At 42.3% G+C, this 25,632-nt stretch overlaps 2 protein-coding genes across 5 annotated transcripts; one reads left to right on the forward strand and one right to left on the reverse strand.

Moving 5' to 3' along the window:
- Positions 1-242: 242 nt before the first annotated feature.
- Positions 243-12,082, reverse strand: LOC134082669 (polyadenylate-binding protein 1A-like). 4 transcript variants are annotated; one of them, XM_062538548.1, is made up of 16 exons: positions 11,885-12,082; positions 10,962-11,204; positions 10,559-10,752; positions 10,203-10,318; positions 8,726-8,856; positions 7,899-7,993; positions 7,606-7,743; positions 7,198-7,293; positions 6,472-6,744; positions 5,644-5,734; positions 5,037-5,150; positions 4,594-4,733; positions 2,381-2,465; positions 1,909-2,039; positions 1,554-1,650; positions 243-649 (listed from the first exon to the last, which is right to left on the reverse strand). In XM_062538548.1, exons 2-15 carry the CDS (start codon positions 11,155-11,157, stop codon positions 1,561-1,563), a joined length of 1,890 nt encoding a protein of 629 aa, XP_062394532.1. In that variant the 5' UTR covers positions 11,158-11,204; positions 11,885-12,082; the 3' UTR covers positions 243-649; positions 1,554-1,560. The 4 variants fall into 4 exon arrangements, with proteins under 4 accessions (XP_062394532.1, XP_062394529.1, XP_062394530.1 ...); XM_062538545.1 differs by having other exon boundaries at positions 8,717-8,856; XM_062538546.1 differs by having other exon boundaries at positions 8,717-8,856; positions 10,962-11,282.
- Positions 12,083-13,076: 994 nt separating this feature from the next.
- LOC134082670 (rhodopsin-like) lies at positions 13,077-25,378 on the forward strand. The gene is made up of 10 exons (XM_062538549.1): positions 13,077-13,151; positions 17,057-17,204; positions 17,407-17,536; positions 18,565-18,715; positions 19,535-19,674; positions 20,659-20,797; positions 21,340-21,454; positions 21,707-21,787; positions 22,425-22,950; positions 24,521-25,378. Exons 3-10 carry the CDS (start codon positions 17,410-17,412, stop codon positions 24,793-24,795), a joined length of 1,554 nt encoding a protein of 517 aa, XP_062394533.1. The 5' UTR covers positions 13,077-13,151; positions 17,057-17,204; positions 17,407-17,409; the 3' UTR covers positions 24,796-25,378.
- The last annotated feature ends 254 nt before the right edge of the window (positions 25,379-25,632 follow it).

Raw genomic sequence — 25,632 nt, forward strand, 5'->3', positions numbered from 1 at the left:
CGCCTAAAGGGCTGATCTCATGTTATCTTTCCCTGTAATACATCAGAGGCGATTCTCAAAGCATGTGTCAGACAGGAATGCTCTTCACACTCCCTTCACGGGTGGGAATAATCTCAAGAGTCATTGTTACTACCACCATCTGTTAAATAGCAATCAGGTGGTTCGCTACATGTAAAGAAAAAATACACTTTCTCCAGGTCACAAGAGACTTGCACACAGCAATGATTTATGACACAAAAACATTCAGTGTGAGATTTTATTAAAGCAAGCAGTTCTTAATCCACAGACATCTCTCCAGAGCCTAGCTATCATGTTTGTGTTTTGTTCCAAACATAATATTCTGTGCATCCGTACAGTACTGGAAAAAGACAAGGCTTTCATTTTAAAATAATTTCTCAAACATCAAACAATTTTTCACTTTTCCCCTCCTTTTTTTGTTTTTGTTTTTTTTCTATGTAAATAATCTAGGCCTAGACACTTTCTTCCCAGACCTGGTAAAACAATTTTGATTTTCATTCCATTTTTTAGCTTTTTTTTTTCTTTTGCAATGTTTTCTGGGTTTTAGCTTTTTTCAATGTTTAATATTTTTCTTTCTTTTTTTCTCTTCTTCTTCTTTTAACCAGTGAAGCAAGCTGTAGCATTCCCATTCCTGGAACAGACAACAACAGTGAAATTAGACCTCAGTGGGAGCACATTGCAACAGCACATTAAGTACAGTCTGGTGGATCCAGAACTTGGTTATCTTGATGGAACAAGGTGCTACAGTAGACTGTAAACAGCCTGTGCTGAGTTATTAGCAACACTGAATTCACACGTCCAGGAATTTAATACTCAAAAATGTGTATTGTTGTTTCGATTTGGAAATATATTCCAGACATAACGCACTGCTCTACAGTTATATTATAAACAAGGTCTAACCTCCTCTATGTGGTCTCAGTCCATTTGTTTTGTTCCAAAAGCAAAAGAGAATGCTGTATTCACACATAACCAAACTAACCGATCTTTGATGGAAAACACTCAACATTCCAATTCATACTTTGCATGTGACATCACAACTACTGGCTGGCGAGCAAGAACATTATTCTCCAGCAATGAAACCCAGTAAATTAATCAAGAATCTTGCTGAGACGTCACCAGTTCAACTTAAAGTTGGCGTTTTGAGGTGAAAACAACATGCCAGATAGTTGTTGTGCCAGGGTTACTGCTGTCATTTGCCGGTAGCGTTTCTTGCCCGCAAGGTATCCATGGTAGTCAAGTGACTGTAAAGTATGAATTCAGCTGCTCCAAACAAGCCAGCTGTGAAGGCACTTCCAAAGATGATACGATGGTTCCCTAAGGTAGTCAGCTGATCTATCTCTAGGTTAACCGACATGAGACCTTAACTATGACTACCACACAGAACTTGATTGACATCCAAGTGGGACTAGCCATTTTATGGATTGCTTTTAATTTGACAGTGTTATGGATTTCATATGTGAATAAAAGGCTTAGAGTAGAAGAGGTAATGTTGTGGGTATTGATGGGGTGAGGTGCAGCAGCAGTACAGTATGTACCTTGGCATTAAACAGCTGGCACAGCTGGGCCAGTAACAGACTTCTGAGCAGCCTCTTTAGCCTGGTGAGCCTGCAGCACAGCCACGGCCTCATCCACCTGCAACACAAGAGCACTGCATGGTTCCACTGCATGACTGACTGTGTGTAGATACAATACCTTTTCTCAACTGCAGGACTGAGTTAAAATGTGTATCTACAAAGTTGTGTTTTGGTGTGTGGAGAGGTGTGTGGAGGTGTGTGTGTGTGTGTGTGTGTGTGTGTGTGTGTGTGTGTGTGTGTGTGTGTGTGTGTGTGTGTGTGTGTGCGCGCGCTTGTGTATGTTTGCATTTCTGTATGCGCACACACACGGACTGACCTTGGAGCGCAGAGACTCTGGAGACTCCAGCATGTGGAGGAGCTCGGAGTTGTCGATCTCCAGCAGCATGCCTGTGATCTTCCCCGCCAGGTTGGGGTGCATGTTCTGGATCAGTGGGAACAGGCGCTCTCCTGAAGGGAGGAAGGGCACAGTCAGACGTGATGGGGACAAACAAAGACATTCCAGATAATCACAAGGGAGAGGAAAGAGCAAGAAAGGAGCACAAAATCATCATTCACACCATCATACGTACATACATAAATACAAACACATATGAACTTTGTACTTTGTTTACTCAATACTGCATTTGAATTCACAAATATGCAGAATAGACACACACACCACTTCAACATTAAATGTTGTAATTACTGAGAGAGAGAGAGAGATAGAGATAGAGATAGAGATAGAGAGAGAGAGAGAGAGAGAGAGAGAGAGAGATAATGGCAATCAGAGGTGATGTGCTGGTACTGACCCAACATCTGCTTCTGCTCCTGTGGGGGGGCTGCTGCCAGCATGGAGGCCGTCAGCGGCTCCTGGCCTTGGACATGGACAGCAGGCTGCAGGGAGGGGTGACAAAGCCCAGTTACAGACACAGCAGTCATAGAAGAGGGCAAGATGCAAAACACGCCAGGTCAGAAGTCGCACAAGGTCAGGCCGACTCCTTTTGATCCTTTTTCCAAAGAACACCGACTCTTAAAACAGACCAGCCACCTCTTTAAAGTGGAATTGCTGTACATCCTTGAAAAATGCAATCAAAGCAACTTTTGCTGCCTAGATGGCAAAACGAACTATCCTATCCACGCCAGGTTTCCCTTTCCACCAATGAGCTAGAATTGACTCTAGGTAAATTAGGAATTTGAGTCTGGTACTCCATCATTGGGATGTGATAATGGGGTGTGTTTCAACTGATACAGGGGGAAAAATGACTCTGCGCATAATTGCAGACCTGCCAACCTTGAAAGAATTTTATGAGTACTAACCCCCCCCCCCCCCCCCGACGACGATGACGAAATTTCGGACCCCCGGATCCTCCAACTTACATTCTGTATGTGTATACAGTATATGTGTACATGTGCGTGTGTGTGTGTGTGTGTGTGTGTGTGTGTGTCTGTGTCTGTGTCTGTGGGGGTGGGTGGGTGGAGGGGTGCATATTAATTAAAGAATATCATACAAATTAGACTACATATAAAGGCTACTCTTCACTTAAAATATAATTTGGATGTGTGCAATCTACAAAAGTCTTTTTTTTTTATTATTATTTGAACATGGTTCAGGCCTTAAAACAAAGACAATATCTGAGCCTGAATTATCAGGCTTTTGAAGAGGTCATAGGCCTTATGGAAACCTATTAGCATATCCTACTGAAGTATGACAAGATAGGCTATTGGAACAAATCAGAACCTATAAACTAGCCTACATTAAGCTTGCATTTGTAAAGTTGATCTGAAATGTTTAACCTGCAGCCTAAGCTACTTGCAGATTATTTTGCTTAACTAACAATGTTGTGAAAATAGTATTCATTCACATTGCATGTTAAACTGTGCCCTGTAGGAAGGAATATTCCAGATGAATAGAACGTTTCTTTGAAAGATTTCAGCATGCCAATCATCATTGCTTTTGTAGAATGGCACATGCCAGTTAAGGAGCAATTCATCTTTTATTTACATAGCCTTTGATATACTGATGAAGTTCTCTGTTAAAGTTGACTGAATTCGCTCCACCGTTTACACCATAAATTGTTCAAAATGAATGAATTCTTCATCACAGAATCTCGTTGTAGCCTATGCTACGTCTATTTTTACATAACTCGGTAAGTTTGTAAGTCTTGTAGTGATAACGTTTGCAATATTAGAAGAAAACACGCTGCCACACTGCTATACTAATTCACTCGTTTTGAATATAATTGTCAAATTTTAACTATACCAGCTGTGACACCCCTGTCCTCTGACGCACCTGCGCTTGCACACACTTTCACTTTAGAATGGCGTGACTGAGGGATGAGAACCGCGAACACAAGTTGCAAAATAAAAGCGTGTTTGTTTATTTTCGGAATAGACGCATATTTTCCCTTTGGGATCTGCAATAGCACGGTCTCTACCGAAATTAATTGACTACTTAGGTGTACTAAGACCTTGTGAATTATGTCTATGGCTGTGGCTCTGTAGCGCAGAATCAACTTCACTGACAACTTCACTGACACTGACGAAATGCGAGATCAAACGAAAATGCGTAGTTTAGAGCATGGAATCGTACCAGCGTACTAGGAGGTCAAAATGCGTGCCCGCTACGCAAAATGCGTACATGTTGGCAGGTCTGTAATTGGATAGACCTCACCAATCAGAGCAATGAAATATGTGAATCCTGTAGGGAGAAGACTCATCCTTCTTCTCAACAAATGAAATGCCTTAATCTCTGTTGCTGCACTGTCCATACTGTATCTTGTGCAACTCGCAATGAGCAAAATCTATAGAGAGCTTTTCGGTTGTAAACCAAGTCAAACGACGCACGTTCAGTTCTCATATGGGAATAGAGCCCAGATCGAATTTGGGCTGGCTTCCAGACTCCAATGAGTTGCTTCTACTTTACTCTTCAGTCTTCAACTACTTAAGTAGTTAAAAGTTAAACCGCAGGTCATGTTTCTTCATCATAAAAGACGCGTGTTTGTGCTTTTGTGTGTGCGTGTACCTGCTGCATGGCGGAGTGTGGCTGTGAGCCCAGCTGTGGGTTCCTCACTCCTGCGGCGTACTTGTACTGGGGAACGCCGCGCACCGGGGCAGCAGAAGGAGCGGTGGCACTGGCCGGCCGTGGGCCAAGATTCTGAGAGGCTACCGAAGGAGAGAGGGGAGACGGACAGGTTACTCACATTTACTTTCAAAATAAGAAACACTCCAAATCCCATAAGTATACATGTACAGTATAATCTACTGTAAGTGCATCAGTATTTTGCATAGCAAACCATTTTCCACCAAGTTCTTGACTGCATACTCTGTGGATCTTTTCCACTGTATTGGCTTTGCCTGTTGATTACACTACTCTATGTGGGCTGGCTGTAGGTTTCCATTATACCACAACAAAGAGGGCAAGGCCAGCCTACTTGCTTTCATAACAGGCAACCAAGGGGCACTTACTCATGCGCTGAGATGCCACCATGCGTGGCACCTGGGAAGCCGGTCTCACAGTGCTGAAGGTCTGCGGACGAGGTGCAGATGGTCGCATGGTGTTCGCTTGCATGCTCTGGAAATCTGCAGAGACAGTGGAGTTCTCAGAGAGCATTTGTGCCCTATAAAATCCGATTTTTAGCATATCCAGATTGTATCTAACATGAGATCTTTTTTTTCCAAATCTGATTCAAACCACATACGAAGGTGGTTCTGAACGCAATTCCATTCGGATTTGTACAGATCTTTCAATCTGAACGTCTTGGTCGCTTGAAAAGGATTGCAATGCGACATACATTTGTTTTTCCTGAGCGTAGCCTGCTACAATAGAAATCCATGTCTACAGTATGCTGTACAGCTATGCTAGGTGAACGATTCGCCTATTACAAATTAGTTTACCATCAAATTGGCTTTAAGCCAACCACATGAAGCATCCTACTTAAGAGTGAAGCTCAAAGTTAACCAACACTACAGTCTCAACAGCAACACAATTTGGGCCACAACAGGTCCCAGTTCTTTTTCCTCCATATCAGTAATGGCTGCATGGAGCTCAATGTCAGCTTGCAGGGCCACTTACGCTGAGGGCGCATGCCCTGGGTGGCCCAGCGTGGGCCAGGTCTGAGCTGTGCCAGCTGGCTTGGGGGGTAGTACGCCGCGCGGTTCTGGGCCTGTGGAGCGCACACACACACACACACACACACACACACACACACACACACACACACACACACACACACACACACACACACACACACACACACACACACACACACACACACACACACACAGAATTAAGATGATGATGATGATACATGTGGCAACCTTTTGAGCAGTGCTGCTGGGCAACCACATAACCAGCTCCATGTGTTCTGATTGGATGATCATGATCATTTGCCTTTGAGGATTAAAGTTCCCCAGAAAAAATGTGCCGGGGCAACAATAATCAGGAACACTGCAAGGCAACGTTGGTCAACAAGTTGTGCTGGGATGATGAGCTTTGGGTTTGTACAATTTGTACAAGTCCAATCCTGAAGCTGTTGTGGAACAACACCACTGCTTTTGACAGTGATAGTGATTTTGGTTGTTTTCAGCAAGTTGAAGACACAAAATCTGGCAGTGCATCTTCTTCTTATATGCTGATCTGAACTACAGTAGGCCAGAACCTCTCTGCTATAGACATTTAACATCTGCAGCCTCATAACCACTTCTTTCCTGCTCGTCAACATTCAGGCACTCCATGATTATATCTCACTGGTGAAATGACGCCATTACAAAACACCACCACTGTTTGATGAGGCTAGCTGCAGCTACTTGCTTGACATGGTTTAAAGCACACAGTCCTATGCAGTGCAGTACTATGCGTATATATGGCTGAGCAGTGTGGTATGGTGTGGAGGGTGCTGACCTGGGGGATGGCAGCCATGAAGTAGCCGGAGGGTGGCGCGGGCTGGTAGGGGTTGATGACTGGATTGGGCACGGCCCGGACGGTTGCCATCCTCTGCATGTACTGGTTGGTGAGGTGGGCCTGGCGCTCCTCCTTGCGCTGTGCCAGCGCCACGTACAAGGGCTTGGTAGCCACGATGCGCCCGTTCATCTCCGTCACCGCCTTGGTGGCCTCCTCTGGCGAGGAGAAGCACACAAAGCCGAAGCCTTTGCTGCGACCGCCCTCCATCATGACCTGAACAGAGTGGGGAGCGAGACAGAGAGAGAGAATTTTGAGATATTATTGGAAAAAAATGTGTGGGGCTATATGCTTTACCATTATATTCAATAACAGGCACAAACTTGAATCTAGATTAATTTATAAACACCCAGGAGTTACAGTATGTAATCATCACAACTGCCTATATTTCTATCAGGTTTACATGGAGCAGGGATAGACAGTGAGAACCGCCAATGATTCAGTATGTCCTCTGCATAGTGTCCACAACAGCGCAACATGTGGAAATGTGTGCAGAGGGAAGAGGAATGGAATTGGTGTTTCAAAGGTGGTATCTCAAGCAAGCTTTTAAGATGGTTTGTTTCACAGAGGAGCTACAGCTGTGAAACTCTATCCATATGATGAACTATCAGCTGCTAACTGAGAATGAAATCAAGTGTATGGTGAACAACCGGCAGGAGTGGTGGCTACCTTGGCACTGGTAATGGTCCCAAATGGGGAGAATTCTTTACGCAAGCGCTCATCATCCAACCCATCGTCCAGATTCTTCACATAGAGATTCACACCCTGGAAGAAGATGTTCATGTTAGGGCCATTTTTAATCTATGTATTAACGCTTACACAACAGTATACACTCCCTACAGATATAAGTGTTGTGTCCTGACTGTGGACGACACTGTAAAATTACACTGAATCAGCGTGACTGCTGCCCCCTGCTGGTCAACTTTACAACTGCATGAAAAGACAGGATTGATCACACACTGACTTTCAGAAGCGTAAAAAGGGTAAAATGATGACTGCATTACTGGACGTGATCGCAGACTGGCAGCATGCATGATCAGAGTGAGAGCTCAGAGGGGTGGCGTCTGTGGCACACACCTGGTAGCGGGTCATGCGGTCATGCTTCATCTGCTCAAATTTGCGCTTGAGCTCCGTCTGCCGTTCCACCTTCTTCTGCGCCCGGCCCACAAACAACAGTTTACCATTCATCTCCTTCCCATTCATCTCATCCACGGCCTGAGAAGACACACAGACACAGACACACACACACACACACACACACACACACACACACACACACACACACACACACACACATGCTCATTGAGCGATTTTATTTTCACACAGCAGTCAGAAACATAAAAAAAAAAAACCCTCCTGTCTCTGCTCACCCTCTGTGCATCCTCGTGTCTCTCATAGCTGACGAAGCCAAAGCCTTTGGACCTCCCGCTCTCATCTGTCATCACCCTGATGCTCAGTGCAGGGCCTGAGAGGAGGGGTTTTCAGCACAGGTCAGATCATGTGCCAAAACAACAGCTTCTTAAGGGCATGTGTAGCCCAGAGCGGTAGATAAAACAGAGTGGCGACACTCCCATAGACCTCCATAGGAAAAAATGGCAGCGCTTTTTCCAGGCTATTTCCTCGTTATGGGACTTTCGGAACTGTTTACAGCCAATCTCTTGGTCAGTAGTTAATGAGTTAATTGATTACACCTTCCAGCATCTAGAAGTACATCCCACCCTCCTGCAATTCAGCCATTCAGCGCAGGTTTTTTGGAACTTTTGATCGCGTGGCGGCGACATCAAAGCGTGTCGCAACTCTCTCTCTCTATGGCTCTGGTGTAGCCTACTGGTCAGGGAATCTAACTTGTGAGTGGCCAATTCGATCCCTGACTTGCAGGCAAAATGTGGGTGGGGGGTGATTGATCAGCACTCTGCCACATCCACAGATGAGAATGCCCATTGAACATGGCACCCCTAACTGTTCCCAAGCACCAGATCAAGAGCTGCCAAATGCTCCAGGCCTGTATGTGCGCTCCTAGTGAGTTCACTGCACCTAGTGTGTGTGTGTACACTGCCCCCTTCAGGACAAATAAAGTAACTGAAAATGGGTTTTGTACAGGTCAGATACAACACTGACATTTCCCATATTTCCAGAAAGATCTCCCAGATGTGCACCCAATTTCCTTAAATAACACCCAGACACGCACCAAACTTGCCAAAGATCTCGCGCAGTTTTTCATCGTCCATGTCCTCCCCAAAGTTCTTGATGTAGACATTGGTGAACTCTTTGGCACGGGCACCCAGCTCAGCCTCTCGCTCCTTGCGGGACTTAAAACGCCCCACAAACCTGTAAAGCATCAGTGGGAATATATCAGAGTGGAAATCCACAGTGAAGGGGCTCAACAAAGGGGCTCAACAAGTTCATTCAAATTCAGGACATTACATATAAAAAAGCAATACCTTACTTGCACAATATTTAGTCCATAATTATGTTGGGAATGATACACTAGACTAGAGTAGCTAGCCTGGCAAGCCAAACTATACAGAAATGTATAGTCTGGAGTCAGACCATTCACAGAGCTGAAGCCTGTGGGTGGGATGAACCGGTGTCTTTCAAACTACTCTGCACGTAATAGGCCAGCACTTGTGACCAATCGTAGCCGGTCGGCAAAACGGCAAATACATCCTTCTTTATGGAATGACTTGAGTGCTTCTTTCTGCTCAACCTTCAAAGAAAAGCTCAAGTCTAACTCTTCCAAAGCCGATTCAAACGAGCTCGCTTCGTTAGGCTCATCCATATTTTGCTGTTCTCTATGGTTGTTGCAACATGGTCTCACACCCAACTTGTCGAACAAGGACGCATGGTCAAGCCCCTTGGCGTCAATATCGGAAGCCGAAGGTGCCTCGCAGCTCTGTCATCACCGTGCTAAGGCGGGCTCAAGGACTCTGTACACAGATAGAGCATTCTGATTGGACAGGCTGGCCTGGTGTCGAACGCAGGCTTGGCCTTAACGGTGCGACCCTAGACCATCCCGCTAGGCAAAAATATTTTTTGCCGCTAGGGTGCGTCTAAATTTCCATCCAAATCATTTGCATAGTGTATTTTAAATGCACTTAGAAAATCCTGCCATAGCTCCATAACTTGAGGTTGTCAGGGCAACTTTAATGAAAATACATAATAATAACTAGCAAATCAGGACCAGTCAGTAACCAACCACCACTTGGAAGTTTATTTCTTATTCAAATAAGGAGATTTTATGCAATTATTAAATACTCCCACTCAGAATTTTCCAATTCACGCACATTTCTGGATAAACTGGTGCTGCATGCATCATGCATACCCAGGCACATTGCATATAAGCAACACTTTTAAAGCAACAAAATTGTTCACTCTAGTGTTTCTGTATTCCCTAGCTTACTACTGTGAATTAATGAAAGAATGGCCCATTGCATTTCTGTGTGTTGTGTCACTCCCTAGTTTATGAAGGACTATTAGCTAAGGCTGGAGTACTTCTGGGGTGTACATGCTGAATGTGACAAGGCCATGCAACCAGGCTACTTTTAGACATGTCTGATATCACAAAAGCAATGCCCTGCCCAAATCTGTAGGCGAGTTAGGCCTATAAGGAGGGCAGCTTCTCTCATATGTAATTTAGCTCAGCTAGCTGATCAATGTTAAATAAAACAACTCACACTTTGCGATCATTAAGCAGCATGCCGTTCATTTTCTCAATGGCTCTCTCTGCCGCCTCCTGGGTCTCAAAGTGCACAAAGCCGTAGCCCTTCGAGCCATTCTCATCACAAACCACCTTGAGAAAAGGAGAGTCGTGAAAACCTTCAAAACCATGAACATGAATTAGATCGTTCGATACAAATATAACACTCAACTGTAACTGAATCTGCACAATTCAATTTGACAGTACAGTGACTAGATGACCAAATCATGCAGATGTCAAATTAAAATGTCAGCGCAAAACACCAGGGGGAAGAAGGCATCCATATTTCAAGCTTTGCACACACATGCATGAGGCAGAGCCCCTGTCCTTTACCTTGCAAGAGAGGATGTTTCCGAAAGCAGAAAATGTGTCATAAAGGGCCTTGTTGTCGATGGACTTGTCCAGGTTTTTAATGAATATGTTTCCAACCCCACTCTTTCTGAGTGAAGGGTCACGCTGGGACCACATAATGCGCACAGGCCTGCCTTTGATGACATCGAAGTTCATGGTGTCCAGGGCTCGCTCAGCTGACAAAGGGGGAGGTGATATTTGGCCATACACAAAAATCTTTCATTATGCATCAATCACATCATTCAAGAAATCTAGCCCATCATTGGTGCAGTCCTCACCCTGATGGCTAGGCCTGTGTGCTACGTGAGTGAGTACACCATCAAACCACTCCTATTGAAGAATGAATAATGACTAGAGTTAAAATAACAACTACATCATCACCTACCATCTGCCGGTTGCTGAAAGTTCACATAGGCATATCCGAGGGATCGACGTGTTATCATATCCCTGCAAACCCGAATTGAAAGTATGGGGCCGGCAGGACTGAACTTCTCATAGAGCATTGCCTCGGTCACATCAGGATGGAGATCCCCGACATACAAGGAGGCCATGGGGTAACTGGGAGCTGCGCTGTGGTTCATCTTGGTGGGCGCGTCCGATTACACAAGGATTCCGACAGTAGCGTTGACTGGTGAAGAGAGGTGCTCTGTTACCAACAGCACGTCGTGGATGTCTTCTTAATGACTTGAATCATGAGAGGGTCTGTCTACAAGTCATACACTAACGTTAGCTGACGTTGTCATAGCTATTTAACGGGGGTAATTTATTGATGGCTAAGGGTAACGTTAACTTAGCTCGCAATTCACGGTCACTTCCATGTAACTGTAACGTTAACGTAACATAACGTTAGTTTCATACACCAACTGTAACGTTATCTTTTGTACTAACGCCAACAAACTATACACTTAATAGTACAGTAGCGTCAAAAATATCGATGACGTGACGTTTAACATGAACTTCCAGTGATATGTAACGTTAGTTTGCGAAAATTACCTGGTCAGCAGGCTAACATCAACGTTAACGTTCATTCAACCTTCAAATTTATCAAGGCTAACAGGTGACTAAGTTATCCTACCGTTATTTTAGCCTGAAATATTTGATCACATGAAGGTTAAGCTAATCCTAGTGTGCAGGCTAGCAAACGAAAATGAACCACGTTTAAAACCAAAGGGTGACCGTGGTGGCTGAGCAGATTCTCCCAAATCTCCCACAACCGAGCTAACACATAGCGTTCTCAGCTGACTGATTAGCCTTGTCACAGCACCGGTAGATGATTACTTTTAAATTCCCCATAGCTACCCGGTTTACCTTCTTATCCAGCCACGTAGTTAGCGCTGTGAGGTGGCCTTGCTTCACCGGTTCAGGGTTATGAGATATTTTGTTATTTTTTCAATTTTCTCTATTTTTTATATTTTTTTCAATTATTTTTTATAGTAAGATGTAAGCCGAGGCAGGCTTCGGACCACACGGTCACCACTCCAACTGCCTGCCGGGGTGGGTGGAAGTGGGAGGCAGTTGCAAACGAATCAAAACCAGGGGTGAGTTCAAGACGAACAAAATTGCGTTTGATTGAACGCACGTACAAGCGCCGCTGAGAAGGCCATTGACCTGTTTTGACCCTTGATTTCCCCCCGAAACAGATTAAATCAAAATAAATAAATATTGATTTTTCTCTTCAACTTTTCACTCCTCTCTAATGTGTTTATGACTTTAATCTTTAAATGACTTCACATTCAGCCTCAACCTGATCAATCTGCCTATTAGGCTTCTGTAGCAGTCCTATTCTGTTACACCGGAGTTTATTGCTTTTTGACTACATGAACATTTAAATACACATGATGTAGTCTAAAGCTTACCATTTTCGAGATAGTCACATATCAGTCTTGAGCAGTTACATCACATCCAGATTCATCAGCTAGACGATTTCTAAACATTCCCACACAAAAGACAGCATTTCTTCTTTCCTTCCTTAATTCCCTCTGTTATATATTTGAACTAAACATCAAATACAACACACCAGAGTATGTGAAGATACAAATACAATACGTTTTCTGTGGACTGGCCAGTTTTTGGCCTGTCCCCGCAAATGTCCCTGTTTTTAACCATGGCTGCCAGAGTGGAAGAGAAACAAACCAATTAAACATCTGGTACCAGAGCTCAGCAGATGACTTAATTATTGCTTAAAGATTGCTTTAAGATGGGCTCAGGCCATAGCAGAGATATTTTGTTTTGATTTGTGGAACATGACTTTGACCGCACAAAAATGTTGTAGCTTACCCAAAGCAGGCCTAAAAAAGACTCAGACTTTCGTTAGCTTGCGTTCATTCATCAGTATATTATTACCAATACCACCTGGCAGTGTAGTTTTGAATGGTCAATTTCTACGTTTTAACCTGATTTTTTTTTTTTTTTTTTTAACAGAAGTGTGCTATAGCCTGGCCATGCCCACCATTGGTCTTCTTTCAGGGAGATCTAGTCTGGAACACCATACGAGAGGGAAGATGAAACTAAAACTTATTGTGATAAACAGAAACAGCAACTCTTACAAACATCTGTCGTTGCCGTTACAGAAAAGGTAGACCTACATACATTGTTTCCTGACTGTTGATGCTGTTTATTGTCAGTTCGTAAAGTTTAGGCGAAGTAAGAAGTATAACGTTAGGAATCTCTCATCAATGTGATTGATAAGACTGAACTCTTCAGATGCAGAAAAAGTGTTACTTCAGTTGAGATCAGGTATTTCACTTGATGAAGATGACCATGATTGTTTCCATCACATGAAAGCATCCATAAAGTATGAGAGCTCGTTATTGTGTGGCGCCAAGAGGCATTCATAAAAGAAGATAACTTGTGAGTATCTTTTTAAAATAGGCTACCTGATCTCAACTGAGGCAACACTTTTTCTGCATCTGACAATGCACTGCATTTTAGAACCCCCTTTTTTCTTGAATATGTTCTTTTGTGACATTCAACTTTTTCCCCAACATTTTCCAACTTCTTTGGTGATGTAGAAAACTTGTTACAAAGATGGTAAATCCTCTTGCTTCATGTATGATTAGTCAGTCTTATGTGTGCATAATTTAGTTGATCAGTTAATTTTCTTTGCTAAGATTTATTGATGAGGAGTATGTAGTTCTTGCTGCAGTAATTATTATGAACCATAAAATGTTTAGATTGGATATGTGCAGGCACTGCAGCAAACAAGTGTCTCTCTTAATCTTACATTGACTTCCATTGTATTAAAAGAGCTACACATGTGGTGCAAAGTGGTACTGCAGGTCCAATACAAATTCAGTGGATAGCACAGTCTAAAGGCCCGTTCTTTAAAAAAAAATCCTGTTAACTGTCCACATGGTGAAATGAGAAGATGAAAACAGGCTTTTTGAAAACCGAGCCCGATTTAAAAAAAAAAAAAATGCTCTGACAATATGATAATGATAACAACCAAAGTTAATGCATTGACATGTTATGAGTGGAAAAAAATCTGATGAATTTCTGTACACTTTTTGAACGAGAAGCCCTCAAAGTTGATGTATTTTCACATAATGAATTTATAGCCATTTTCAGAGCTTTGCAGAGGAGAAATTACACAAGGTACGTCTGATCTGATTGCATTTTTTTTTTTTAATTCAACATGAAAATGTGCTTCTATTCACTTAGTTCCACTAATGTGTGTGAAATATCAAAAGAGCTAATGTTGGAAGTTGAACAAAAAGGACTGTTCACCACGATGCTTAAAATGACCTGAAGCTTCAAAGGGTTTTGGAACCATTAGAGATACTGATATACTATTTAAGATTTATGCATAGGTTTGGCCATAAACACCTGTCATTTTTTTCAGATTTTTGGAGAGGGTGACCTGTCAGCCACTGGGTGATTTGAAACGGAATATTTGTACTGCTCTTTGTCTGTAGAACCCTACTTCCCTTTTCGCAGTGAGAAAGCCTGAAGGAGGACTGCCTTTTGGAGTGGTTAAAATGAGATTAGATTAGATTCAACTTTATTGTCATTGTGCAGTGTACAACCAGAAGTGCAAAAAAAGCAGAAAAGGGCATATACAAAGTATAGACAGGTGGTGGACATGATTTATAACACAGTGTAGACAGTAGTATACAGTTAGTTTAAAGTAATTTAAATTAAATAGGCTATAAATATGCAGTGTATAGTAATCAGAGCAGACTATAAAGGCTATGTCGCATATGAACAGCATACAGGTACATGCAGTGTAGTAGCAGTGTAAGAGAATAACAATATAGATCATGTAATTAACATTACAATTATCATAATGTTACATTATAAACATTATATAAGTATGGATATTTAGTATCCATGACAGATAGTGTGTACAGCTATGTGCAGTGTGGTAACATGCAGTGCAAAATCAGTAACATTCTAGTAAGAATATTTCCATTTCAATTTAATTTCACTTATTGAGCACCAAAATATTACTCATGTCTCATGGCGCTTTTCAGAGTGTTAAACATTCCAAGAGCCCATGAGTAACAGTAATAAATTGTCCATTAGTAAGTAGTAATTTCCGGAAAGTAATGGCTCGCTAGGATGCAAATATGGGTTCAGATGCAAAACCCTCTAAATCCGTCTGACCACTTTTCTTTTAAATGAGCATTTTCTATCAGGCTCCTATAGGGTTTCGCCAAAAAAAAATCAATATTTCAGACCAGGAAGAGAGTGGTAGGCTATATAGCGGGTTTTGAAGCAAAATTATTTAATTAACTTATATGTGTGGAGACTATTCGCTCACCGTCGTTATCTCATTTTTTTACAGAAGTGGCTTTTAGAGGCATTTGCATCAGAACAGGAATATTTTCTGTAGTTGATTTATTTTTACTTTGTTCTTCTGTTGATTACTTGCTTCTTCTCTTTAATTTTGTTACATGATAACAAAATTTACACACACACACACACACACACACACACATTTTCTCTCCTCTTACAAAATCCTTGGTTCTCTCGATTCAGTTCGATACGGCCTCCATTAGGCAATGCTGCATGAATAACCCAACCTGACAATGGCAGGGCCCGTTACCTTATGAACCTTTATGAAATATGCCAGTCAATGTTATTGACATCAGTAGAGGGGAGAGAGGCATGCAGGACCTGTGTGTGGAGTCTGTTGGCTTTATCATCATATTAGCACTGATGCATGCACTGATAATGACGGTGATGGTGGTGATGGTAAAGTGTATGTAGGTCAGAAGTTTACATATAGAAAGAACAAAGCTGTTATGTTCTGTGTGCTCACCACCTCAGTCTCTCTGTGTAGTTTCATTAGAGCCATATATACAGTATTAAGGACTTTTTTTTAACAGACTACTTTTGAAAACTGCATTTTAAACATCTGCACAGCTGCGGTGTGTGTGTTCAGTTGTACACTCTGTTGAACATGCATGAGATGGTAATCTGATGTCTTACAGCCCAACATGTGGTTTGAGTGTTTCGTGTATTTCAACTGAATTTGAATTCTTCTTCACCATGTGGTGGTGCGTGAGATCTGTTGTTCAGGTTCTCAAATGCACATCACGTGAACCGCATCATGCATCACCTTAAAGCTAAGATTAATGCTTTGTTTTATACGTATGTGTGTGCGTGTGTGTGTGCATGCGCGTGTGCATGCGTGTGTGTGTGTGTGTTTGACTGAGAGAGTGAGTGTGTTAATACTGTTTTAAGCCTCTCTCCTCAATTCCTTTGATAAGAGTGGGGATTGAGGATTAGTTGAGCTGTTGAGTTGAGTTTTTACTATTTTTTTTATCTTTTTAAATTATGATTTCTCTCTCTCTTTCTCTCTCTCTTTCTCTCTCTCTTTCTCTCTCTCTCTCTTTCTCTTTCTTTATCAATCTATCTATCAGTCTATCTATCTCTCTTTCTCTCTCTCTCTCTCTCTCTCTCTCTCTATCGGACAGTTGTATTTCTCTTGGATCCTCTCTCTCCCTTTCTCCCTCTGACCCTTTTCAGGCTCTTTACTGTAAATGGTACACTACAGAGATTAAGCCCCTGAATCAGACCTACATTCATCTTAATCTGTTGGCCAACAAGATGTGCAGTTCTAGAATGTCATCGCTTCTATTACTATTCTGTCTCTTCCTCCCTCCATCCTTCTCTCTCTCTCTCTCCCTCTCTCTCTCACTCACTCTCTCCTTCGTGACATCATCCACCCACCATATGCACATCATAATGGGATGGCAGGGGTGGAGCACACGATCGTTCACAGAGGGAAAGCAAAAAAAGTGGATGGGGGATAGACGATTTGTCTGTTGCAGAGAGCGAGAGAGAGAGAGAGAGAGACAGAGAGACAGAGAGCGAGAGAGACAGACAGATGGGTACAAGCATGGAGGTGAGAGGTCAAAAAGGTTGAGAGTGCTGGTCCAATACTTCTCTCTTTGTGCTTGCTGGCTCTCGCACTGGTCATTTCCTTACCAGATGGTCAGGGATGTTCATTTACTTTATTGCTACAAAATACAGAAAGGAACACAACTCGCTGAAGAAGAGGAGAGAAAGGCAGAGCAAGTTGCAGAAGAGGACGGAGAGAAACTCTAGCTCTCTGCTATTTTTAGGGAGCCTGATTGGTATTCAATGCCTGTATTCTCCCTGGGATTTTAAATGAACTAAGGTAAGAACAGCCAACCCAGCACTAGAGCAGCTCTGATGACTTCATTATTTTTTTGAATCGTCTCGCTTGATCGGGTATTTTATTCTTTCCTCTTGAGTTAAACTTGCATGAATTTATCTTTACTTTGTCTTATTAGCCATACCTCATCTGTTTTTACTTTCCTCTCTTTCTCTCTCTCTCTCTCATTCTTTTTCTCCCTTAGTTAATGTCTGTGGGAGTGAATGGTACTTTGAGAGGGGCTGTCTCGGTACCCTCTTCAATTCCCCCTTTCTTCCGCTCTCAGCTGTCTCCCTCTGCAGACTTAGCCGTGGCTGTTTTCCTCATCACCACAGGTATATCCAACGCATTTCACTACAGTGACTCACACACTACATTACATTAGTTGCTCACTGCATCAAACATAATGCAAGCAGTAATATAAAAACTGTTCGCTATTTGTCAGTCATGTCCATTGGTTTGTAACAGTTGCATTTTGGTAGCTGGAAAGTAAAGTGTGTTGAGTCATTTATGACTTGTCATGTTCCATTTCAATATTTGGAAGTTGGATCATAGTGTGTATGTGTGTGTGTGTGTGTATATGTGTGTGTGTGTGTGTGTGTGTGTGTGTGTGTGTGTGTGTGAGTGTGTGTGTGTGTGTGTGTGTGTGTGTGTGTTTGTGTGCGTGTGTGTGTGTGTGTGTGTGTGTGTGTGTGTGTGAGAGAGAGAGAGAAGAGAGCGTGCGCACACATTAAATTAAAAAAATCATGTATTATGTATTGATTGACACAATGTGATGTGAAGGGAAAATGATTTTGGAACACAGACAATCAATGAGAGCAGATTTGCACCGCTGTGCCCGCCCACTGTTGTGGGGCAGCCAGGGGTCTCGGAGCCCGCCTGAGGTCTGTGTGTCTGTGTGCTGGCCGTTCTCCATCATCTCTGTCCCACAGGCACGCTTTTTAAATCTTGCCTCATCTCCGTTCCTGAAGCATGGGAAAGCCCATGCACTTCTCTCTCCGTGCTCCCTCGGTCATGAAAACAAGCGGAAGCTTTGTGTCGGAGAAAGCCTTGTGACTTGAGTGTCCTGCTTACTCGTTAATACTTATGATGATTTAATGCACGTTTGCTTTTTATTGCTTTTTAAAGATGTCTTGGGTTTCCTGAACGTTCAGATTCTTTGCCACTCAGCAGTTGCCGATTTGTGTATGCTGAATATGCTCCACAGAATATGGATGCTTTTTTTTCTTTTCTTTTTTTTTCACTTGTGTATGTTGAAAACTGACAGTTGTGGACATCTGCATTACATACTCATCGACACTCACGTATGATATCATTTATATGTGTATACTCATGTGATATACCTCTTATATATCTTCCCTAGGTGTGGTGTCCGTGGTGGGTAATGGTGTGGTTTTGCTGGTTTTTGGGCGAAAGAGAAAGAAGCTCAGGCCCCACGAGCTGATGACCATAAACCTGGCGGTGTGTGATTTTGGCTACAGTCTCCTTGGCGCACCCTTTCCTATTACTTCCAGGTGAGTGGGAAGCTTTTAGTCTCTCATGACATGTACAGTAGGATGGATAAGGCTGCCCATGTACAAAGTATAAATATGCATATAAATAGGGATGCACGAGCAGAAGAATGGTTTGTCGACGCATTGAGCCAAGCTCAGCATAAGCAAGCAAAACTCTCTGTGAGCTGTCTATTTTGCGCAGTGCACTTTGTATCTGGAAGGCCAATTTGATGGAAACTGTAGCATTTTGAAACACCACAATCTTAAGACTTTCTCACTATAATTGTAAAATTCCATATGGAACATGTATAAATAAATACATCATTATAAGTATATAAGCTTGATGACTCCATATGGGGATGCTTTCAGCAAAAAAAAAAAAGCTTTAGTATGTCATTTTAAGTCACATCCATCCCATCTGATTATCATAATCAGATGCCCTGTAGGGTTTCTTTTCATGGCTGATTGGCCAAATCAAAGTGAACAGGGGAGGGCTACTGCAGGGGGCACATCTTCAGAGGGAAAGCAGACCTTCGTGGTTCTGCTTTCTGGAGTGGACACCAGATTCTGTGTCATTCTGAATCATGTTCTACAAATGATCAGGACTACTTCCAGAATGTATTTACAGATAGCATCCTTTATGTAGTTTTACCATGTTATTTATTACTATAAATAAGGTCCTCATTTATAGAGGTTTCATATATATATTAAGATGTGTGTCTCTAGTCTTTGAAATAGTGTAATTAATGATTAAATGATTGTAATAGTTTCAAAGTTGCAGGATGTCTTCAATTGATTGTGAGATGTGAGTTATGCGGTTGTTTTTGGTCTCTGTGATAGCCTGTCTCATGCCTGGGTGTTTGGTCAGACCGGGTGTCTGTTCTACGGGGTGCAAGGCTTTGTGTTTGGCATCGGCTCCCTGCTCACCACCTGCCTTATCTCTCTGGACCGCGCGTTCAAGATCTGCAGCATCCAGTACGGTAAGAATGTGACGGAATCACCAGAAGCCCGGTAGTCAAAAACCTGCACTGCTTTGTTGATTTTTTTTTTTTTTTTTTGAGGCTATTAGCATCTTTTTTTCCAACACACCCTTTTCATTTGTTTGCCCTTTCTGTGCTGTTTTGGAGGCAAAGCAAAGAGAATGCTTCAAATAATCTCAATTTAGATTATTCTCTAATCCTTTCATTTGGAGCAATTCATGTTTTGAGCAATGGTACTTTGGGCTTAAGTGCTCCTTGTGTGATGACCGTTTTCTTCACCATATCCAGCCTCAATTATCAGTGTGCTTGTCTCCAATTTTCACAACTGTGCAAATGTCCTTCTCCTTTCATCTAATCCTTTCTGTTTTCTGTGGCATGAATGCTCTCCTCCCTCTTCCTGTGTTACCTTGGTTTCTACCTCCCATCCTGAATTATGTGTATTATCTAAAATCACCATAGGGATACAGATTATCTTTGTTGCCCTGGTCACTGTGGCACAGCGAAATGCACTGCCGTCTTTATTCGGCCTGTCACCTGTCCATCAATGGGATTGTGGTGGCTATGTAATATATGGAACTGTGAGATACTAAGCTCTAATTACCTGGACTGATGCTATCATTAATGCTGTGATGGATAATGAATGTACATCACTGAAGCCATACTGGCCATTTTGATTAGACAACGGCATGTTGGATGTTAACAGGATGCGTTATAGAATTTCAGAGTGTGAGGCAGTGGATGAATCGTAATTAAAGTATGAACCAGTCAGTCAGCCTGTTATTGTACTGTACGTTTAAATTACACTTAAGTCATTTGAATATTTTGTGCAAAGGAATGGCATATCCTTATCAATATCGTATTACTAGGTCTGTGTAACTACTATAACCCACATATAATGTGTGATGTTATAGCAAAAAAACAAGATGTGTTTTGGTTGGGGTAAGTAACTGTTTCTTTATGTCTCTGTCACTTTCTCTGTCTCAGGTCAGTGGATTGAGAGGAGACATGCATCTCTGTCCATTGTGCTGGTGTGGATCTACACCATATTCTGGGGATTACTTCCTGTTTTTGGTTTCGGTAGCTATGGGCCAGAACCATATGCCACAAGCTGCACAATTAACTGGTACGTGATGCATTCAGTGGTTCACAGTGATTTCCTCCCTTACATTTCTACAATTCACCTGAAGAATTGCTTCAAACCCCATAGGATAGTTGATCAGCCCTTTGAAGAAGTCCTGTTTCCTCATTAAACATGCACACATTCCTGGCACGCCACTCTCAAATAAATGTGGACAGAGAGATTCACAATGCATGATGGGCTGCAACAAAATGGATATCTGACCACATACATGTGGTAGTGTGTGCCATTTGTAGTAGATCACAACCTGCTCTTTAGTCAGTGGGGTTAAAGTGGGTATCTGACCACATACATGTGGTAATGTGTGCCATTTGTAGTAGATCACTACCTGTTCTTTAGTCAGTGGGATTAAAGTGGATCAGCCCTAACAGCCCTGCTGCATGCCAACTGATCCATAGGATCTTCATGAGATCCAAGCCCAAGCAGGATCAACTGCTTTCTGGGTTGCATGGTTGCAAGCCATCTAGAGTGCTCTCACATGGAGTCCAAAGATAAAACCCTTTTGTGCTTCCCATGTATCCCAACAGGTGGAGTATGAAGTCATCTCTCAATGACAGGATCTACATCTTTCTCATCATGTCCCTCTGTTTCGGAGTGCCCACCTTCATCATCATCACCTCCTACATCGCCATCATGGTGACGGTAAGGGAAAATGTTTTGTGTTGCACAAAAAGCATTGTGTCTGCAGAAACTAATGTGTGACAGACATGGTGGTGGATCAGTTGAAACTGACTAGAGTGGGATAGGGCGAACCATCACTGTATATTTGATACAGCAAAAAAGCAAGTAGATTTAGCATAAAACTTGGTACATGAATTGTTCAATTTCACATTGAGACTTGTGAAGTGTCTTCTCAGGAATGCTGTAACAGTGCTGGTGTTTATATTCTCTTAGGTTTATCGTTCTAGTCGTACCTTGGCATCCATTCCATCTTCAACTGTCACACACAGCAGCAAAGAATTGAGACTCACAAAGGTAATCTTTTTCATGTGTGCTTGATGCCGTATTTATCTATGTTCATCTACTGTGTCTTATGGAAGTGTATAAGGGCCACATGAAGAGAAAATATATTTTAAAATTCCAAGAAAAAATCTCAAAATATTTGAGAATCAGAAGTCAGAAGTAATTTCTGAGATTAAAGTCAGAATTTCTGAGAAAATGTCACAAATCTGCCAGAAACTGCGACTACGAGCCACAGAGCCTTCGATGGAACTGGTTCGTGTTTGGCTTGTGGCTGAAATGAATGACTCAATTAGGCCTAAGTGTTATTTCAGAATTGAGTTAAACAACAAGGAGATCCTTGGTGTTGTGGTGCCGAATATTGTTCACCTGATACAGCCATGGCTTTCCAGTGCCCTTCTCATGCATTTTTTTTTTTCACGAAATTTTCAAAAATATTAAATAAAATGAGGTTTCCCTGGGCATAAAATATATGGACAGTCAAAGTTAATGGCTTACAGAAAACCTTCTGTTCAAAATTCTAAGTGTTATTTAGGGTTTTCTCTATGGTAACAACGTGAAAATCTACTAGCAATATGATTGTGATCTATAAGCAAATACAAAATGAAATCAACAGATTCACAATAAAATCAACAATCCTCTTCCATTACAGATTGCTGCAGTGGTCTGCTCATCTTTTCTCGTGGCCTGGATGCCGTACGCTATCGTTTCTCTCTACTCTGCACTGACGGCCAAGGAGGAACCAGGAGAGTATGTAGGAATCCTGACAGCTGAAGCCGGGCCAACAGGGCAAGCAACCCCCAAGCTGGCCGATTTCCTCGCTTTTCCGTCTCTCCTCAACTGGACATCCGTGGAAAATGACACCACTATCTATGAGACTCTGGATATGTGGAGTAACAGTACACTGCAAACCAACTTCAGGCCGGACTCCAACCCGGTGTCTTCAGCGGGTTCTGGTTCAGTCGTTGGGACCCAGAGCACTCGGGCCGTATCCAGCCTGCCCCCGGAGGTGACATTGATCCCAGCTATGTTCGCCAAGTCGCACTGCATGGTCAACCCCTTCATCTACCAGATCATGAACCACGAGTTCAGGGCAAACGTGTACAACATTTTCTGTGGGAGAGACTTGGATAGAGAGATGACAAGCCGAAGAGGAAGAGAGGGGAGTGACTCCGAAGGTAACATACCCACTGACACACACAAAGCTAGTCAGAGGCCCAGTTCTCTGTACCTGCTCAGCAGAGACAGGTTGGTAGCAACCCTTTTGAAACCAGAGAATATTGGCCATTTTCTTAAAAATGAGGGGTTGAGGGGTTTAGGGGGGTTTCCCCCCCTCATACGCTGTGCTGTTCTGTGACTAATCTTAATTTATGGAATGATAAAAAGATATCCAAAATTACTTCTGTAAAAAAAATTGTCCAACACCTGATTTGCATATAAAAATAATATTTCAGAAAACTTGTCAAATAAACTGTTTGTCATGGTAATATCTATTAGTTTAAAGGGACACTTCACCGATTGGCATTAAGCTTTGTATCTTTAGAAAACCAGTCATGTTTTTGAATGGTCGTGCATCATTCCTTCAGTTTGCCTTGAGATGGGAGAAATACAGATTTCAATGAAGCCCATGAATAGGACTTCCTGCTTTCAATGATGTAAAATGATGATTTTTACATCATTGAAAGCAGGAAGTCCAACTTTGAAATCCGTATTTCTCCCATCTCAAGGCAAACTGAGGGAATGATGCACGACCATTCAAAAACATGACTGGTTTTCTAAAGATACAAAGCTAAATGCTAATCGGTGAAGTGTCCCTTTAATGAGAAAAACATTACATTTGAGAGAGTCATAATGGAGACAATCATAGTCACCTTAGAAGACAGTCCGACCACACTAACATTTGAGATGTTCAGAAATGTATCAGTTATACAGAAATGCATCAGTTATACAGACATACACGTATAATAATATGTGTAGGATTCTAACCACTTTGTGTCACAAGCACAAGCACAAGCCCTTCGGGTCCATTCCTTGTTGTGGCCCTGAAATCCAATAACCCAGTAAGAGGCCCAGGATAGAAAGTGAGTGATAACCATTGATACCCACAATGATGATCAAGAGACACTCAGTGAGATACCTATAATCTTCTCCTGGCCAATATGCTTAGGATGCATCATCCCCAAAGCATCTTACAGTATATTGGGTTAGGTGTGTGAGTGTGTAGCCCATAACCCACAATGTTCCCACCTTGCTTGACTACGTGACCTGCAGGAACTCATGAGCATTTGTGGTCATGGTGCTACTATTTTAGTCACACTCAGTTTTTCTTATGGAATTGAAAGTGTGTTGATCTCAGCAGTGTCATGAATTATCTCCATATTTACTAGTGCAAGTGCATACTCACAATGAGTGATTTTTCTTCACTGCAATCACTTTGCCAGTGACACTGACATTTCGGTGTCAGAATGTGTTGTCATCCTGAGTGTCCTCCAATAAGAAAATCTCCCTATCTTCTCTTTTAATTTGTCCTACTGCTACAGGAATGTACTTTAATTTAAATGTAAGCCTGAGCACATTTTTAAATTTCTATACCAAGGTGTTCAGCAGTGAAGTTAGATCGATATGACACCAGAAAGAGACAGCCACAGACCTCACGACTGCTCTGTACCCACATTGTTTTTGTTGCCGTGTGTGTGTGTGTGTGTGTGTGTGCGTGTGCGTGTGTGCATGTATGTTGTCTCTTTGCAGGTCACCGCAGCAGCATCAGCCTATCGTACTGCCACAGCTGGAGGAAGAGCTGTTCAAACACTCCGACTCAGGGAGAGCGCGGGAAGAAGAAGCACCAGAACCCGGGCAGCGATAAGGGCCACCGCAGCTCCTGGCACGGGGGCAGCGGGGGCAGCGACTGGGCCTCCCTGGACGCAGCCGCTCTGGACACCCAGATCAACATAGAGAGGGAGAAAGGGAGCGAGAAGGGGCAGGGAGAGTCCACCTCCAGCAGTCTGTTAACTTGTGAAGACTGAGGGCACGAGAATGGTAATGGAGAAATGGCCGTCAAAAATATATATTTATTCTTATATGAAGATCTTTATGAAGAAGTGTATATTTTAATGAATCTTGTTTATTTGTAATTGATTTAGAATGTGTACTTAACATTAAAAAGGTGTTCACTTGGCCATTCCTCACTTATGATGCTCTACGTGCATTGAGCTGTTTCATTTACATATTCATATTTGACTAGATGGCTATTTAGGTGAATAAGTAGCCTATATCTAGAACTGGACAGACAGCCTTTAACACACTGTGTAGCTCTTATGGACATCTTCCATTGACTATCATCCAGTGACAACTAGCAAAAGCATGCTGTCTATGTTAACCTTGAACACTAGACACCTTTGTCCTGTTGATGCCAACTGTCCTGATTTGATTTACAGAATGATGCCATGACCCTCCATTTAGAGGCATACTATTAGATGTGACCCTGTATGTTTTTGTTGAAAGTCAGTGAAAGTGTCAGTGAAATCATTGTACTGTATTTAATTATTGGTCCTGGATGCAGTTTTCAGAATGAAACTTTAATTAGACCTGACAGTATTACAACAGCAGAAAAGAGGATCAAAACAATAAATGTTTCTGCAAAAAAAAAAAAAAGATCAAGTGTTTTTGTGCACAATGTCAATAATACCTTAATAACAATGACTTTGAAACGACACAATATAGAAAGTCTCCTTTCTCTTCTTGTTTCCCTCAGGAACCAAATGAAAAGAGAATCACACTCGAGTAAATCACTGTCGGCCTACGATTTAAAGATTTAATTAGCCTAACCCTGGCTTCAAGACTTTTGAGGAGCATGACGTAAT

Source organism: Sardina pilchardus, chromosome 6 (genome assembly GCF_963854185.1).
Source record: "Sardina pilchardus chromosome 6, fSarPil1.1, whole genome shotgun sequence".
Taxonomy (NCBI): Eukaryota; Metazoa; Chordata; class Actinopteri; order Clupeiformes; family Clupeidae; genus Sardina; species Sardina pilchardus.